Here is a 17216-nt window from a genome sequence, read left to right as displayed (position 1 = left end):
ATCTTACAGAGTGATTAAATACTTAAAGTTTCTAGTCTCGGTTTTACTGAGGAGAAGCAAATGAAATTTAAACGCTTGTTATGCGAAGTCAAGATTTCCACCACAAAAATATAATGTGAAAATGTGTCAAAATATGTCGCTGAATTGTTACAATCTTATGCATATATATACTTTTGTACTGCTGTGTCACTTACATTTTCAGCTAAACAGAGCTTCGATTAGGCCGAAACTATGGCCAACTTGGCAAAGCTTTTGACCTGGCCAACTAATGAGCTGTGATTCGGCCTATAAGAATTTATTTCTGATTTTTTTAATTTTTGCTGTCATTAATATATAAAATATTTTAAAATTTAGTAAAAATTTAGAATTTAAAAGCTTGTGTGTATTAATATTGAACCCTTGCAACCAGAAACCATTCCATGATTAATGATTAATTTGATACCAATTATTATTGATAATTACGAATTATTAATAATATAATATTTTATCTATATATTCTTGAAAGTTACTAAGACATAAATTACCTTATATTTAGTTAATAATATATGAACAACTTCAGTTTTTTTGAAGTGAAGCTATTAAAATATTGCATGGAAAAAAATCTTTTAACATTTCTAGCTTTAAAACTTGGGAAAACAATAGTGTTATAATTTTTATGTTCTAGGGCAGATACTCCAGTTATTGGCACTCTTCAGGAGCTTTTTTTTAATATATATCATATTTTATTGAATAGTTATTGCCATAAAATTTAAGATTTTTTTAATACATAAATTTGTCGACACAATTATACCAATGTCATAGTCATTGATCAAGATTATTGTCAGTTATCCAAAATTAGAAAACATGCAGAGAATTATGAAGAAAAAAAATTAAAAGCTGAAATTTTTATATTTATTTTTACCAAACAAAATATGAAAAAAGTGCTCATTACTTTCGCATCCATTATGGAGATAAATTCTAAACATTTATTCTAGATAATTTAAATCATAAAATTTATTCTATGTCAGTTATTGTCATATGATAAAATGTTTACTATAAAATGTTTTCAATGTATATTATCCTATTGTATACAAGATTAATTCATTTACTTTTACCTAGTAAGCTGAATATGTTATTTGAAACTAAGAATCTTTTAACATCTGAAGATAAATGAAATTATGTACAGTGCGGAAAAAAAACCCCACCTTGAATAAGTTTTGATCAGATCTTCAAGTTCTAGGACTTAATCTTAATGGTTTGAGGGGGTGATCTCAAATATGCTAAGTAATAAGTGCAAACGATGCTTTAAGTTACGAAATCAGACACAAAAACGTACTTTCTCTGAATAAACATACAATATTTTTTCGACAAATTTGGATTTCTCACCCCCGAAATATAGGGAGTAGCTGAAATCTGGGAAATAGGGTCCCTATAATTTGGATCCCTTAATGTTAATTTTAATTAGCGTAATTCGTTATATCTCGAGAAATTTTTAAGCAAATTAAAACAATTTTGCACACAATTATAAAATTTGTTTATGCAAATATAATTTCAAGCAAAAAGTAATTTTTGGTAAATATTTATTATTTTATTTAAGAATGGTCAAAAAAATTTTGAATTGTAAGGTATACAATTTTTTTGCATAATTTTAAAAAAGATAATATTACATGACAAAATTTGAGCAAAATCAGTTCATAAGTTACTGAGAAATTGAATTTCAAAAATACGCAAAAAGAAAAATTAACATTAAGGGGTCAAAACTTAGGAGCGCTCTCCTGACCAAACTATAGGGACCCTATTTCCCAGATTGAGGGTATCTTCCATATTTTGGTTGTCAGAAATCAGATGGGGGAAAAAGCATGTTTATGAGAGAAAGTACACTTTTGTGTCTGATTTCGTAATGTAAAATATTGGTCTGCATTTATTAATTACCATATTTGAAGTCCCCTTTTCGAGCTATTAAGATTGAGTCCTTGAACGTGAAGATCCGATCATTAAATCAAAAGTTATTCACGGGTGGCTCGTTTATTTATTTTGCGCATTGTACACGCGAACTAATATTGCTTTCTAGAGATATAATTTTTTTTTAAATAAAAACCCTAAGATTACATTATGTAGCATTATTTCATCTATTTATAACAGTATAATGATATTTTTATCCCCCCCCCTCAAAAAAAATACTGCCTCAAAAGATTAGTGTTTGTAACACTGTGATCTTTATACTCAATGATGCGCACCCTAGACTACTGCAATTTAAATCAGAGGGCAGATGGTAATTACCCGGCCTCCCCACCATGCTCTCCAATTATATGGGGAATTTTCCAGCTCTGGAAACACTGGAGACGTTTCGTTCGAGTGGATTACGAACCACCAAGACATGATCATAGAAAGAACAGTTCGATCAGACACCCAATCCCTTTAGAAGAACTGGAATCAAAACCTATATTGTAGTAATAAGTATAGCCTCTACCCACCACACCGAATAGGTGGTAGAGGTGGATAAGGACTGAAATTTTCTTCCAAACGTTTGAGCAAACATGACTCTTTTTCGTTAAAGAGCCTAACAGTGTTTTCGCTGCCAAGCCTACGGACATTCACAGAGTTCTTGTACTGCCCAACCCAAGTGCATGAAGTGTGCCGAAGGGCACTACTCCTACCAGTGCAAGAAAAGCAAAGACTCTCCTGCAACTTGTTGCAACTGCAAAATAACTCATACTTCCAACTTCTCTGGCGAGGCCCGCCCCAGTAGAAAGAGCCGAGGGAAAAAGAACACCCCAGCATCCTCTGCCCACAGACTTGTTTCCATAATCAAGGAACTTCAGGAGCTCCTGAAAAATGAAGAAGAGCTCAGCCTCCTCCAATCCCTACTGAAGGGGATTTCCAACGAAAATTAGCTCCCGCTATATCACCTACCAACCCTTACTCACATCTTCTTCTCGATGAAAGAGCAGATAACCTTTTAGGTTAGGTACTCTGAAAAATCTGAACAGTTAGTTTTTTTCCTGCATAAATAGTTTTGAGACTAATATTTTCATTGAAAACGAAACAGTTATTCACCATCTAACCTTAGAAAACAAACGAACCCTATCGGAAGTCTTTAGGTCATCTTCTGACGTCGTAGCATTGACGTGACTATTTCTTTTTCTTTTACTTTCTGAGTCTATTTGTATGCCCTCGGAAATTCTCAGTTCCTCGAAATTTTATTTTTGTGTCGCGTTTTTGCGAAAAAGTGTGTTCATGTTTTAACATATCAGATGAAGATATGAAAAAGAAGAACTTTAAGAAATTTATCATAGATATTGATATACAATTACCTGATCTTTAAGATGAATCTTCTACCGGAAGTTATAAACAACCATGGAGAACATGAAACGCGTTGTCTGGACTATTCAGTCTTTGTTACAGTACATAGACGCGGAGGACATCAGCATAAAGCGATAATTTTATAACTGGAAGTGGCAATGCTATTGCTTTAAAAAAAAAGAGCTTGACACAAATTTAGATAAATAATTTTTAACTTTGAAAACTGAATATATACGTAAGCTTTTTTCTAAAACCATGCCACCTAAAAAGCAACCATCTAGGAGAATAAAGAAGGAAAAAATCACGAAGAAACCAAAGGTTGGAATTTTACGCTGATTTTTGTTTTTATTATTTTCAGGTAGGCGAAAAATGAGTGAGAATCGATATGGTAATCCATTACAAATTGTTTGTTTCTATGTTTCATTCAAGATAATAACAGCAGTAAGAGGACTCTTCGTCGATGATAATTTACCACTAACGTTTAATTATGATCGTATCGATATTTAGGTTTATATATTTTAAATTAGATCTGATTGATCGTTTAAATTAACTTTCCTTCTCAAAGAAAAATATATTTCAAAATGCCCATTGTAAAAAAATTAGAAATTTCTTTTTGGCAGTACTTGTATTTACTTACTATGTCTTGTCAAATGAAATATCTCCTAAACAAAGGTCCCGCAGTAGACTGACCGTAAAGACATGGTTCCCAGTAGAACACCGAAGTCAAACATCACTGACTGCGGTCAGTAAACGGATGGGTGACCACTTTGGTCAGTCTATGTAGGGACAGAGGAAGCGCGGTTAGGTCCTCGTTAAACTGTTCCACCGTAAAGTGCTCAACTTTGCGCGTGGATCATCGGGCTACCAAAACAGGGGAGCCATCCCCTCTGCAGAGGACCAAAATTGCGGTCGCATGTCTTCGGATCGTCTTCAGGGATGTTTCCTGGACCGTCGCCTACCTACCTACTAAAAACAAAAAAAATTACAATCCGAATGAAATGCATTTTATATTAAATTAAAACAAAGAAATAATGTTAAAAAAGAAATGCATGGTACCTAATTTGGAAACATTGACTTGCTTTAATTTATGTGAGAGTTGCCGTAAATGAATTCTGGTGATGAATGAGTTTGGCGATCCTCCAAGTGACACCTCGAAATCTAGTCTAATCGGTCAGGACAAAATATTTTATTACTGATGGTACTACACAAACTTAATTTTTTGCTCAACAATGTTCATGGAAAATGCAAAAAAATTTAAAAATGAAAACTGATGTATATGATAAATGACATTTTGGTGACCGAAACTATAAAAAATAAAAATATTTTTAATGCAAAAATGATCTATACACTTAGGTCATAAAAATCATGAGATATCTCTTAATAACATGTCGAACGTCCTTCCACCACCCACTCTGTTTAGTATTTAAAATTAATTCAATAAAGAGTTTATATTGACACAGCACTATGGTACAGCAACTTTTAAACTGGTTATGGCTGATGTGCATTGAGAGAGGTTTAAATAACTGCTAATTTGACAAAATATTTCATACCATTGGATTTTTTTTTTTTGTTATTTTTTTAATTTAATTATTTTAATTAGCTTCCATAGTTTTAAAAAATATTTAAGGATTGCAACTGATTAGAATCTCATTTTTTTTTAAAAAATTATGCATAGTTCAAAAATGTTTCATTTAATGTTCATTGAGGTTTTTGGGGTAATAAAAATGTGTTTAAGTTTGTTAAAATTATTGCATATCTTAAAAATGCTTTATTTCATCTATGTGGAGTTTTGAGTTCGATTTTAAATAATATGACATGTTATAGAGACTCAAAACATTTCTGTTCCCCTACATGCTATTAAGACGGCCCTGAGTAATGGAATAAACATGCGAGAAAAGAATATATATAAATTACAACATGTGACAATGGAACCATCGTGCGCCATCGGACCAAATAGAAATTACAACCTACGTAATGGAATAAGCATGCGACCAAAGAATAAATATAAATTTCAACAAATGACTTTAGAGCAAACACACAACAGTGGAACAAGTAGAAATTACAACAAACGCAATAGAATAATACGCCACAGCGGAATAAATAGGAAATTCAACATGCAGCAATGTAACAAACATACGACAGTGGAATAAATAGAAATTGCGATACGTGACAATCGAATAAACATATGAAAACGGAAAAAATAGAAATTACAGCAAGCGACAATGTAATAAACAAACGCCACTGGAAGAAACAGAAATTACAACGTGTGACAATGTCACAAAAACGTACGACAGTGGAACAAATTAAAAATTGCATCATACGATACGTTATGGAATAAATAAGCGACAAAGGAACAAATAGAAATTACAACTTTTGACAATGAAACAAATGTACGACAGTGGAACACATAGAAATTGCTACATGCGGATGTAACAAGCAGACGGCAATAAAACAAATAGAAATTACAACCTGCAACAATGGATTATTAGTAAGGAAAACGTATAGAAATTCTTAACTTTTCTATTTGCTTTGAAAGCATTGGTTTACTTTTGTTTGCCAGTGATTGAAACCGCGTCTGAATTCTTAGATTCAATTTGAAGAGACAAGTTAGACGCATCCGTTTTTTATAATTAGAATTGAATAAATCTCCATTTTGTTATCTTCAAGTTATATTTTAATTCGTCTTAAAATCGTGAAAAACTTGCGAAGAAACTAAGCTAAATGAAATTTCTCTGGATATGAAAGGATTTTGAATAAAATAAAAAAAAAATTGAAATTAAGTTTAAAATGGGCTAAATAAGATTAAAATGGGCAATTCTACTTTCGTCAGGCCAAAAAAAAAAAAGAAGAAAAAAAGAGGAGGGATTTTCGTTGGTGATTAAGGGTAATTACTAAAATGATGCGCTCCATGTTTTCATTTTAGATGTGATGAAAATAAAAACATTTTCTCTATTTTAATCTAGAATCTGAGATTTAAAATTTTTATTTTATTCAATAATTTCTTTCTTTTTAGTTTTGTGTCTGTTTTTTGTTTATATCAGAAAGGTGGTCGAAATTTCAGTTTGCGATTGAACGGAGATGAAATTCCATTGGCATCAAGTCGGAAACAATTGTAATTTGCATTGCCGTCTGGCACAGTACTGCAGTTGGAATTCGAGCACGCAAGCTAGTCAGAAAGTCTGCATTTTGATTGACTAGATCAATTGAACAGTTTTGGTAGTAGCGATCAGAACACAAATGAAATTTGTATTGTTATCAGGCACATAGATTCATTATTCTTAACAATCGAAAAGCGTTTGAAATTGAAATTCATGAAAAATGTTGCTTGTAGGATCCAGAACAATTGAAACTTGTATTGTTCTCAAACACTGAGCATTAGCACAGATTTAAGCACTCTAGCTAGTGGGAAAGTGTCCATAAATTATAATTGCTAGATTCACACACTCGAACGCAAGCAAATGAATGGAAATGTTGTAGTTATACACGTGGAATTCTTATTTGTCCGGAATTTCAAATTTTTGGCGGGATCACATAATAAATATTAATACGTTTTTTGTCACACAATTAATTATATTTAAACACGCATATTATTTCAAGCAAAATAAAAGATATTTTTTTCAGGATCTTGAAGAAGAAATTGATACATTTTTAACAACCCGGAATCCTTACATGTCCGCAAAATGCGCAGAATACGAGTACAAGGTAATTTTTTTTAAGCAATCTCTCTATAGTAAAAAATCGTAATGACTGCCACCTGGGGGTACGTACAACTTAACATTACATTTTGTCTTTCTACGCAGAACCTTGAGACTTATAGTATATTACTTAAGTAATATTGCTTAGTATATTAGTACTTGTATAATCAAGGATGATTACTTAAATCCTATACCGCAATGGTATTTTCTTAACTTGCAACGGAGAATAGTTGTAGTTTTATAACTTCGCAAAACTATAAATAGATAAGCTTGAAAAGTTAAGAGCTTAACTTGTAATACATTGAGTCACGTAATCTTATAGCGTATTTGTAAATAANATACTATGTCTTTGTACTAGAACATTGTGTTCATTGGCGAGCTAGCGCAGCGAGCCATGGTTCACGGCGTGTTCTCGGGGGTTGGCGAGCAGGGGGCGGAGCCTCCTAGTTTGTAAATAAAATTGGTATCCCAATGTTATGCTAACTTGGCCATGAATTCTTTCTTTTTGGCCAAAACTGGAGAGGGAAAAAGTGTGAGGAAGGAAGAAATGACGCAAACTTTAGAGACGCCTATTTTAGTTAGCAATAGAAATAGTTATAGTAGAGTAATAGATTTTTAAACAAATGTTCATTTTCAGACTCAGACTTTCAAACCAGTCAATGACTTCAAGAAGGCTGTTCTGTTTTATAAAGCAATAGGTTCCATCAAGCGCAAACTTAAAGGACGTAAGCATTTTCATCCCATTATAAAATTGTGTTGTACAGTTAGTCTCTTACATGAATGAATGGTCCATTTGTGTGACCTAAAATACATTAAAAAGTTTTTTTTTATTTCAGAAAATGCCACACGTTTTGAAACTACGGCTTAGGTTTCAGAGATTAATTTAAAAATTTCGTTAAATAATGTGGCAGTTTAAGTATCTAAAAAGGCAAAAAAAAAGAAAAAAACAGTTCGGTTGTTTACGGACCAAGAAAGACAACTTTTCAATATGCCTTTAGGAAGCCGTGGTGGCTCAGGGGATAGAGCTCTCGCATCCCAACGAGGTACCCGGGTTCTATCCCTGCAATGTCTGGGATTCGAATTCCGCACCTGGCTCTCAACAACCACAATGTCGTTATAAAATATCCTCAATGGTAGACGGATCATGGGTTAGAGAACCCATGCCGTCAGCCTAACCGGGAGTTTTTCGTGGTTTTCCTCTCCATATAATGCAAATGCGGGTTAGTTCCATTAAAAAGTCCTCCACGAAGGCAAATTTCTCACAATACCTGATGCATGAGTTCCCTTGTCTTCTGGTTGACGGCTGTTAAACGACGGATATAAGTTGAACATTAGTAGTTGTATGCTCAAATAATTGGGTATGCTTGTCTACGACGGTTATAAAATAAAATAAAATAAAATAAAATAAAATAAAATAAACGAGGTGAACCGGGTTCGAATTCCAGCAATGGCAGGTCCATAAGAATTCCGCATTCGGCTTGCACCGACCACAGTGCTTACGTACAATATCCTCAGTGGTAGACGGGTCATAGGTTAGAGTCCCCTAGCCACCAGGCTAACCGTTCAGGTTTTCGTTCTTTTCCCCTCCTTGTAAAGCAAATGCGGGTTAGTTCCATCAAAAAGTCCTCCACGATGACAAATTTCTCCCAATCTTGATCCAGGAGTTTCCTTGTCTTCTGGATTGGGTTCAAAATTACAATGCTACGGTATTGAACATTAGTGGTCGCAAACCCAAATAATTGGGTATGCTTGTCTACGACGGTTATAAAATAAAATAAAATAAAATAAAATAAAATGTGCCTTAAGGGGAGTCGGTAGGGCATTTATCAATCCCTACCAACTCCCATTAATCTTTTAAATTAAAAAAATAATAATAATTTCACTGTTCATCTTATGGATAAAAAAATTTCAAAATTTGATTTAAGGAATTTTAATCTTAAAAGCAAGAATCGGGTTTTCTGGGAAAAGGTTTAGACAAGTTAAATTTTGTATACGTAAGTTCAATCATTCGCCCAAAACGGTTCAGGATATCCGAACATCCTATTTTATACAAGATGGTTACAACTAAATCAAGCTTACTTTGAGGAGCGCCATCTACTAGTCGAACTAGTACAAATTTCGATTTAAAAAAAAGGTGCTATTTTTATATTTAGACGAAAAAAGGATTCCCGGAAATAAAAACTTAATTCAAAAACTACGTAATACGGGGAAAAAGTGGCGCTGTTCTTACAATTTTGGTCCAAATAAACTGAAAATGTTAAGATGATTGTTAAAATATGTAAACTCTAGTTTGTCCTTAAATCAACAGCCATAAAAATAATTACTTAATATTATTATTTTAAGTTAATAAATTTTAACAATTCATGTTTTATTCACTGTCTTTTTCTTACACGTTTTCCTTTCCAATTTATAAGTATGCACTTCATTGTTTCATTTTTATATTCATCAATATCACAATTGCCGTTTTTCGGAAAAAATCATTTTTAGTGAAATTTAATATCCTTTCTATGTTTAGATTGCGGTACTCCGTATAAATTTGATTTAATTACAAAAATCCTGTTTGAACAAAGGACTCTTTGATTAACACCTTTAAGATCGAGTTTTAGAATCCTTGTCGAAAATGAAATAATTGAACAATGAAAAGAGAAAGAAAATTAACTAAACTTGACGAACTGTTAATGAGGAAAAAACTACAGAATCACTGTTTGATGGCTGAAGAAAACGGATATGCGGTGAAAGAGGGCTATTAGAAATATCTCTAAGCTTCTTCTGTTAATCAAACTGGTTTTGATGATTTTAATTCAGCCATCTACAGTAGTGAGTAGTAAAAGTTTGATAACGAGTTTTTTATTTCCTTACATAAATATTATTTGCGATTTTTCTGACTTATTTTTAAACAAAAATTTCAAAAATGTATACTATGGGCAGTGATTAATGACCACCCTTCTCATGTATTATGTTTTCTCCATTAAATTATTTCATTCTTTACATGTCTGTAAATAATTTCGTTCACAAAATTATTAACCACCTTGTGACCGTACTACTAGGGTTTTATGTATACGTTTATTTTTATAAGTTTTTGGCTTTGTAAATAAAATAAAATTAAGAATTAAATATGGGATTCAATGGAACAGTGACCTTTATTCTAAATGTTAATATACTTTTTGGAAATAGAATTATCATCTCGAGTTTACGCGGATTTCTCCATTCTCCGCACTTTTGCCCTCTCCGTTATCACGTTACCATGGTATCGGAAAATCTTAGTTTTCTCCCACTGCAGTACTTTTCAATTAGAAGTTGTAATGTACTGGAGTGGGGAAAAAATTAAGCAGAGGCCGCAGCGAAGAGAAGAAAAGAGTGAAGAGGGGAGATATCACGTGACTTTGAGACGCTTACTTACAAAGAGTCTTACAAGGAAACTAAAGTACTCGTATACTTCTTATGTGTGTATTCTAATAGTGTATGGTGTTGTGTATGAAGATCTTGACAAGAAGGAGGAGAAAGTCGTGAGAAATAATATCAACTTTCGCACTATTGCAACACAAACAGAAGCAAAACATTTCACTGTAAGTTCTAACTTATTCCTTAAGTGCTAATACGTTCCGTTCTAAATATACTAATGCTAAAATGAAGTAAAAAATATATAAAGTCCTATGCACATAAGAGATAGCATACTAATATTTAAACGATGAAAAAACAAAAACGCTGTCAAAATCTATCGACCCACTACTGAGGAAGGCGGTGCTGAAAGCCTGCATGATTATTTTTCAAATTCGGGTAATCGTCCATTTCGTTACGATTAACCAGTGGTCGGAAGTAGCGCACTATCAGTAGTAGAAATTCTGTAGTCGCTGCTTTTTTTTGTAGTTTGTAGTCTGCTACTTTTTTTAAAAAGGTAGTGTCGTGATCCAAAAAATAAACAGTAGCGATTCCTGGCAACTATTTTTAATGTTAATTTAGTAAAGGAACATGACAATTAATTTTTCGAATTTGATGGGCACGAACTTTCCGTCAATGAATGCAATGACCCTCTGTGGCTGAGCGTTCACAGGAATCAAGTATTTAAAATCACGTATAACTAATATTTAAGCCGACCATTAATGAATAAATAGATAATGAATCACTTGGGTTCACATTCGAATGTACACTCGTGAAACATTTATGTTATTTCAAAAGGAGAGAACGTATTTTCGATGTTGTACTTGATTTCTTGGAGGAAATATAAAAGCATTCATAAAAATTGTAAGTATTTGATGATTTCGCATTTCTTCAATTAAATACTCGCTGTCGAGAAAGACATAGAAAGTTAACTGAACAAATTCGAAAAAAAATGTTTTGAAATAACAAGCTGACTCATGTAAATATAAATAAATATTTCTTAATTATTCCTTTATTTTTAATTTAATCCTATATTTTTCATTCAGAATAATTTTGAACATAGATGTAAATTAAGTTCTCCAACGAATTTCGTATCCTTAAAATAGTGATTACTAAGTAGTTTGTAGTCACTCAGTTTAAAAAAAAAAGTAATTGTGGTTGTAGTTAACTATATTTGTAACAAAATAGTTGTAGTTGTAGCAAACTACAAAAATAATGAAGTTTTTCCCACCACCGCGATTAGCAAATTTATAAAACTAAAATGATTGTATATTTTTTTTAACAAAATTTTCTATGTTTTTTTGGAAAATATCGACTTTTAAATAAATTTAAAAAAAACGATGATGAATGAGAAGCAACCTCGGTGTGCGGAATATTTTTTAAAAAGAGATTTTCCTAGGATCAGAAGGATGGGATTGATCCATCTCTTTCACCATCGATGAAATTCGGAGATACTGCATCACGTGTACAAATAGCAACAGCTTACAAAGAATGTGAGGTACTATCTTTAAAAATACACCTATTTCACAACTTATATCTTTTTTCAGGTAAATATCCTTCCTTATCCTGAGACGTCAACTATCTTTAAGCAAATGAAAAATATTTTGCACTCATTTATCCTGACATAGTTCTGCATAGAATATAACTTTTTAGGATTATTAATAATTTTTTAAAAATTATTACTCGATTCAATCATCATCAATAGCTCAACAGTCCTGGATGGACCCTGGCGTTCTCCAGAAGACAAGACCAGTCCTTCCTTCTGCGGGCCATAGCCATCTAATCTCTGGTGTTACCTCAGACCTTTGGTTTTAAGTAACGGGGTTATAAGTAGCGAAACTATTGTAGTCGTTACTTTTTTCCGTGGTTTTCGGTGTAGTACGCTACTTTGTAAAAAAAGTAGTTTATTGAGTAGTGTGATGCAAAAATAAAAGTAGTTTGTAGCGATTCCTGACAACTACTTTTTATGTTAGTTAAATGAAGAAACCAAGTTCAAACTCAAAACAACTTTCGAATCTGATGGGTGCAATTCCTTCGCGGCCCCGTCAACGTAAGCAATGAGAATGCCTCTGTGGTAGAGCGTTAATAAGATCTACGCCTGATGCTCGGAATAATAGGTGTGAAATCGGTCGAGTTGTTCGTGAGATATCGAATTTCAAATATCTGACTTTTTTAAAATTCGATTTCACAGGAACTATCAACTATAAAGTACATTTTAGTGTCTGATGTCGTAACTTAAAGCAGGGCTCGAAAAACCTCCCGTCCTCGGCGGTCAAAAATTCCCCGCGGACAACAAATTACTCGAATCCAGCGTCCGCGCGGACCGTCATTTTCCCGTTAATGTTCGTGATACATTTTCAATTTTTGTTATCTTACAAGAGTCTAGCGCCTCACTTCTAAAATGACCCTCTAATCTAGAAATTCAGCAACATACTGCGCATGGTGGAATTGATGTTTTCTCTGTCTGGGAGTACTGCAGCGGTTGAAAGGGGCTTTTCAGCAATGAACTTACAAAAAAACACATTACTTACTGGTCTTAAACAAGAAGCGTTAAACGCATTTATGAACATCTACCTAAATGGAAAACCTCTTTCAGATTTCTGTGCAGAAACCTCTGTAAATCATTGGCTTGATTGTGGAACTGGCAAACGTCATATTTGATTCATTTAAAAAACGCAGTACCATCGGATAAATTGACATGATAATTGACAGATAACTTAACCTTTGTTATTTAAATTATTTCATCAAAGAAATAAATTATTTCATAATAGAAATACTAGGTTTTACTATTAGTAACCTAGTATTTCTTTTATTACTGTATAATGTAATCCTAGTATTTGTAATCCTAGTAACTACTAATTCATTGTGCAATTTATATAAATGTTTGTAATAAATAAGAGAAAATTATATTTTTATTTATTTAGAAGCGACGGGTTAGTTTCAAAGGAGGACGGGTACATTGTTGGACAAGCCGTCCTCGGGGACGGGTAAAATTTCTGAGTTTTTTCGAGCCCTGACTTAAAGTATAGTCTGCATTAATTATTTGCATATTTGCGATCATCCTGTTATTTGCGCAACTGTTATTTCCCTTCTATTTCGAGTAAGCCAAGCCCGTCAATCATCAATTCTCTTCAATGACTCATTCTATATTATTTCACAAAGATTTCAATTCTTTCACTACTGGCGATCGCAACGCTCGAATACGCCATCTGGGGAGAGACCGGTTTCATGCCTTTGGCCCTTCTCCCTTTCCCTCTCCTCCTCTTTTCACTTGTACAGGAAATGTACTACGATATTTTCCCTTTTCTTAATATTTTTCCTTTTTATTTAATAAAAATATTTTTTGAAAGTTCCGTGATGCTTTTCTTTAGAACTATGTTTAATGTAGTTTTCAGTTCCATATAGTTTTCCAACTTAAAAAGATTTAAATCTATATGAAAATCAAGAGAGAAACTACTTCCTTCCTCTATGATTCTCCACACGTTAATGGGGAAAGCATGCGAAGTGTTGCCATAGGTGGCGAGTTCTGCTCTACGCCACCTGCAGCCCATTTCGATCGCCAATGTAGGTTTTACTTAACACAAAGACAGGCATGAAGCCATGTAGAACATAAACAAACTAATCGATGTTGCCAGATACACAAAGCAAAACTATATCACGGTAACAATGAAATGCATAAGCAAATAATAACTCTAAGTAAAAGACGTAGACGAAAAAGAATTATATTTCAACAAATTTGGTGTGCGATACGGCTCTACATTTAATTAACTTCACGTTAATTAACATTCTAACTTATGTGGAGAAACTCAGCTCAACTCTAATGCACCTTTTTGCTTATAAGCGATCAGCTGGCACTGACGTCATAGTCATAGGTCACATGTGTTGTGTATTGTGATCTTCTTCTTAAAGTGCAAGTACCCACCATACACCACCATTGTCATTTTTATAAATGGCATAAGTGATGCTTCTAAAATATGTCAAGAACTAGACGAATTCACAACGCCATCTGCGTTTCATAAGAAAATTTAGAAAAACCGACGAATTTGAGCATAAAAATTGAACTAAAAAATAAAAACATTGATTTTAAATTTTTTAGGAGAAAAGTAAGAAAGAAGAGACGGTCATACGGAGAGGAGACATCAATGCACTTTTCAAGGGTGCGGGAAGAAGGAATATTACTGTAAGTACATTCATTCAATTGCACGTTGTTTAACCCTTTGCTAAGTATGATGATGTCCGCCGTTCCGGTTCACCTGTTATACCATCCGTAAGCAAACTATTAATAGACTTCGATGACGGGAAATTATTGATGTTTTTTTAACATAGTGAAAATGGTATTTTAAATAGATTTACTTGGTGTTTTTTGTGAATAAATTAGATCTCCAATTAACTAAACCCGATTACCAGTAATCTTTTCTACTTTTCTCATCAGACTCAGTTTATAATTTTACGCATATTTTATTCTTGTACAGTTGAAGTAGCATAACTAATCGCGGCTTTTACGATCATGAACTATGTATTCAATCTAATCTAATCAGCTTTTTTATTTTTTCCTGTCTGTCTTGTTGGCTTAACCTTTATAACTCCTGCACGGTTCAAAATGACCCAAATTTATAATAAAATTGGGAAAATAGCTGATAAGGGTTAATGGGTAATAAATGTTTCCTTTCCCTCTCTTCACAGCCATTTGAAGTTCACCAGGTCGTCTTTTTTAATAACCGTCGTTGAACAGCAGACCCAATGTTTTGGGTTCGCGACTACTAATGTTCAATTCCGTAGCCTCGTCATTTTAAATCCAATCTAGAAGACAATTAACTCCGGAATCAAGTATTGGAAAAAATTTGCGAGGAGGACTTTTTGAGGGAACTCACCCGCATTTGCGTTACATGGAGTGAAAAATCACGAAAATCTCCAACGGTTAGTCTGACGGCAAGGATACTCTAACTCATGATTCGTCTACCACTGAGTAATATTTTACGTCAGCACTGTAGGCAGTGCAAGCCGAACCCGGGTCACCTCATTGGAAGGCGAGCGCTCTGTCCGTTGAGCCACCATGGCTCAGGTGGTCTTTTTAGTGTGTTCCTCAACCACCACCTTTTATACATTTTTTAGCAAACTTTATCAGGCATGAAGCCAAAAAAGAAACACGTTAAAGGTCGCAAGTTAATATTTAACCAACAAACAAAAAAGACACTATGAAAATCCAATGACGGGGGAAAAACAGCACTGAAATATTAAAACCTGGTTGACTGTGGGAAGAAACGGAGAGACATTTGGAAAGCGATTATTAGAAACACATTTCTATTTCATCGGAAAATCATAACTGGTTTTAATATTTTTCATTCCACCTTTCTCTATAGTGATTTCGGTAGCCTTTTCGTTCTTCATTTAAATATTAACTTGTAATTTTAGTAATAAGCATTTTGGACGATGCGTGTAGGATACTTCGTGCAAAAAGCCTTTCCGCTACAGCTCGTTGTGGAAGTTTATGAATGGTTGATTGAATTTTAACACTAACAAGCTTTCTGAAACCGGAAGAAATTTAGAAAACTTCCGGTGTATCCCTCCGCTTATGTTATGCTTACGAGGCGATAAGTGAACAGGCTTAATATTCTAGGAAGTTTTATTATTGTGATTTGTGCTTAAATTTTCGCGTCATTTTATCATTCAAAAGACTTTCCTGTCACTCATAAATTTTAACTGCTTGTGAGCCTAAAACAAATTGAAGATAATTAATATCACTACATAAATAAAGTGTAAGGTTTACCATCTTTTAAGTGTTATCCCTTATTTGAATAAATTTGTGTAAAATATCACCGTTGGCTATTTTTTGGGTTGCATCTTGCGGAGTCTTCCAAATTCTTATGTTGTTTGTTCGTTGAATTTCAAAAAACGTGATTTATTGTAAATAACGCAAGTATAATAAAATTTGAGGTATTTCAAGATTAGATATAAAAATCAGTCGCAAATAGTAACCCGGAAGTCTTACGAATTTTAACACACGGTCTACCATCCATAGAGATTGTAGGATCCACAACTTTGAGAAAATGGTGGTTATGTGTGAGCACTGGCCTTCTTTATTTTTTGTTACCCAAACCCATTGATCTGAAGTTGGGTGGGCTTCATAGAACCCCAGTTATCTACCATGACAGTTCAGTGCCGTCATTCGTGTAAAATAATTATCAGTTTAACTTAAATGATTCCCTTTATCAAAATGCAATAAATTGGAAAATCAACCATTCAAAACGTTTAAGCTTTTTGAACCATAGTAACCATGCCTTAAAATACAGTAGCATAAGCTTGCATTGCTGTACTTTTAAAAGTTGGTGATTACTAAATTGTTTGAAATATTGAATAATTATACAATCCACAGCTTCAGGATAGCTACAGTCTCAGGCTGTTTGAGCGGATGCTGGACCAAAATATGTCAGGCTCTAATCTAGGTAATTACTTCTCTTATTTGGTGTCACATACTTCATTTCTGCTCAAATAAATGAGGGAATATAACAAGAAAAAAAAATTTCGAAATTTAACTTAAATAGCAACATGAAAGTTTAAAAACTGCGTTTTTCATGTACTAGGTAGGAAGAGGAAAATAATTATCATTTTTACAAAATAGAAAGGTATGTACTAGATAGAAAGATAAGTTTAGATAAGAAGAAGAAATAATTTCCATTTTTACTGGATAATAAGATATGTATTTGAACTAAATAGAAAGATATGTACTAGATAGAAAGATTACTAGATAGGAAGAAGAAAATAATATCATTTTTGTCTAAGCTGAAGCATAGAAAAAAAGCGAATCATTTTCGAAAGGGGAAAGATGGTAATACGCATTAAAGTTTTAGTTTCCTGGTAAAT

At 33.3% G+C, this 17216-nt stretch overlaps 1 protein-coding gene across 1 annotated transcript in view; it reads left to right on the top strand.

The window, feature by feature from the left end:
• The first annotated feature begins 3464 nt into the window (after positions 1–3464).
• The window catches only part of LOC107449288 (dynein axonemal intermediate chain 1-like), a 34906-nt gene continuing 21154 nt past the window's right edge, over positions 3465–17216 (top strand). Inside the window, exons 1-7 of the mRNA XM_043047091.2 lie at positions 3465–3600; positions 6904–6984; positions 7615–7702; positions 10437–10543; positions 11755–11853; positions 14452–14535; positions 16729–16798. Coding sequence (XP_042903025.2) covers positions 3538–3600; positions 6904–6984; positions 7615–7702; positions 10437–10543; positions 11755–11853; positions 14452–14535; positions 16729–16798 — 592 coding nt within the window. The 5' untranslated portion in view covers positions 3465–3537. The remainder of the gene's footprint in view (positions 3601–6903; positions 6985–7614; positions 7703–10436; positions 10544–11754; positions 11854–14451; positions 14536–16728; positions 16799–17216) is intronic.

This window comes from Parasteatoda tepidariorum, chromosome 5, assembly GCF_043381705.1.
Source record: "Parasteatoda tepidariorum isolate YZ-2023 chromosome 5, CAS_Ptep_4.0, whole genome shotgun sequence".
Taxonomy (NCBI): Eukaryota; Metazoa; Arthropoda; class Arachnida; order Araneae; family Theridiidae; genus Parasteatoda; species Parasteatoda tepidariorum.
Note: the sequence above shows the minus strand (reverse complement) of the source record. Positions and strands in the feature narration are given on the sequence as shown.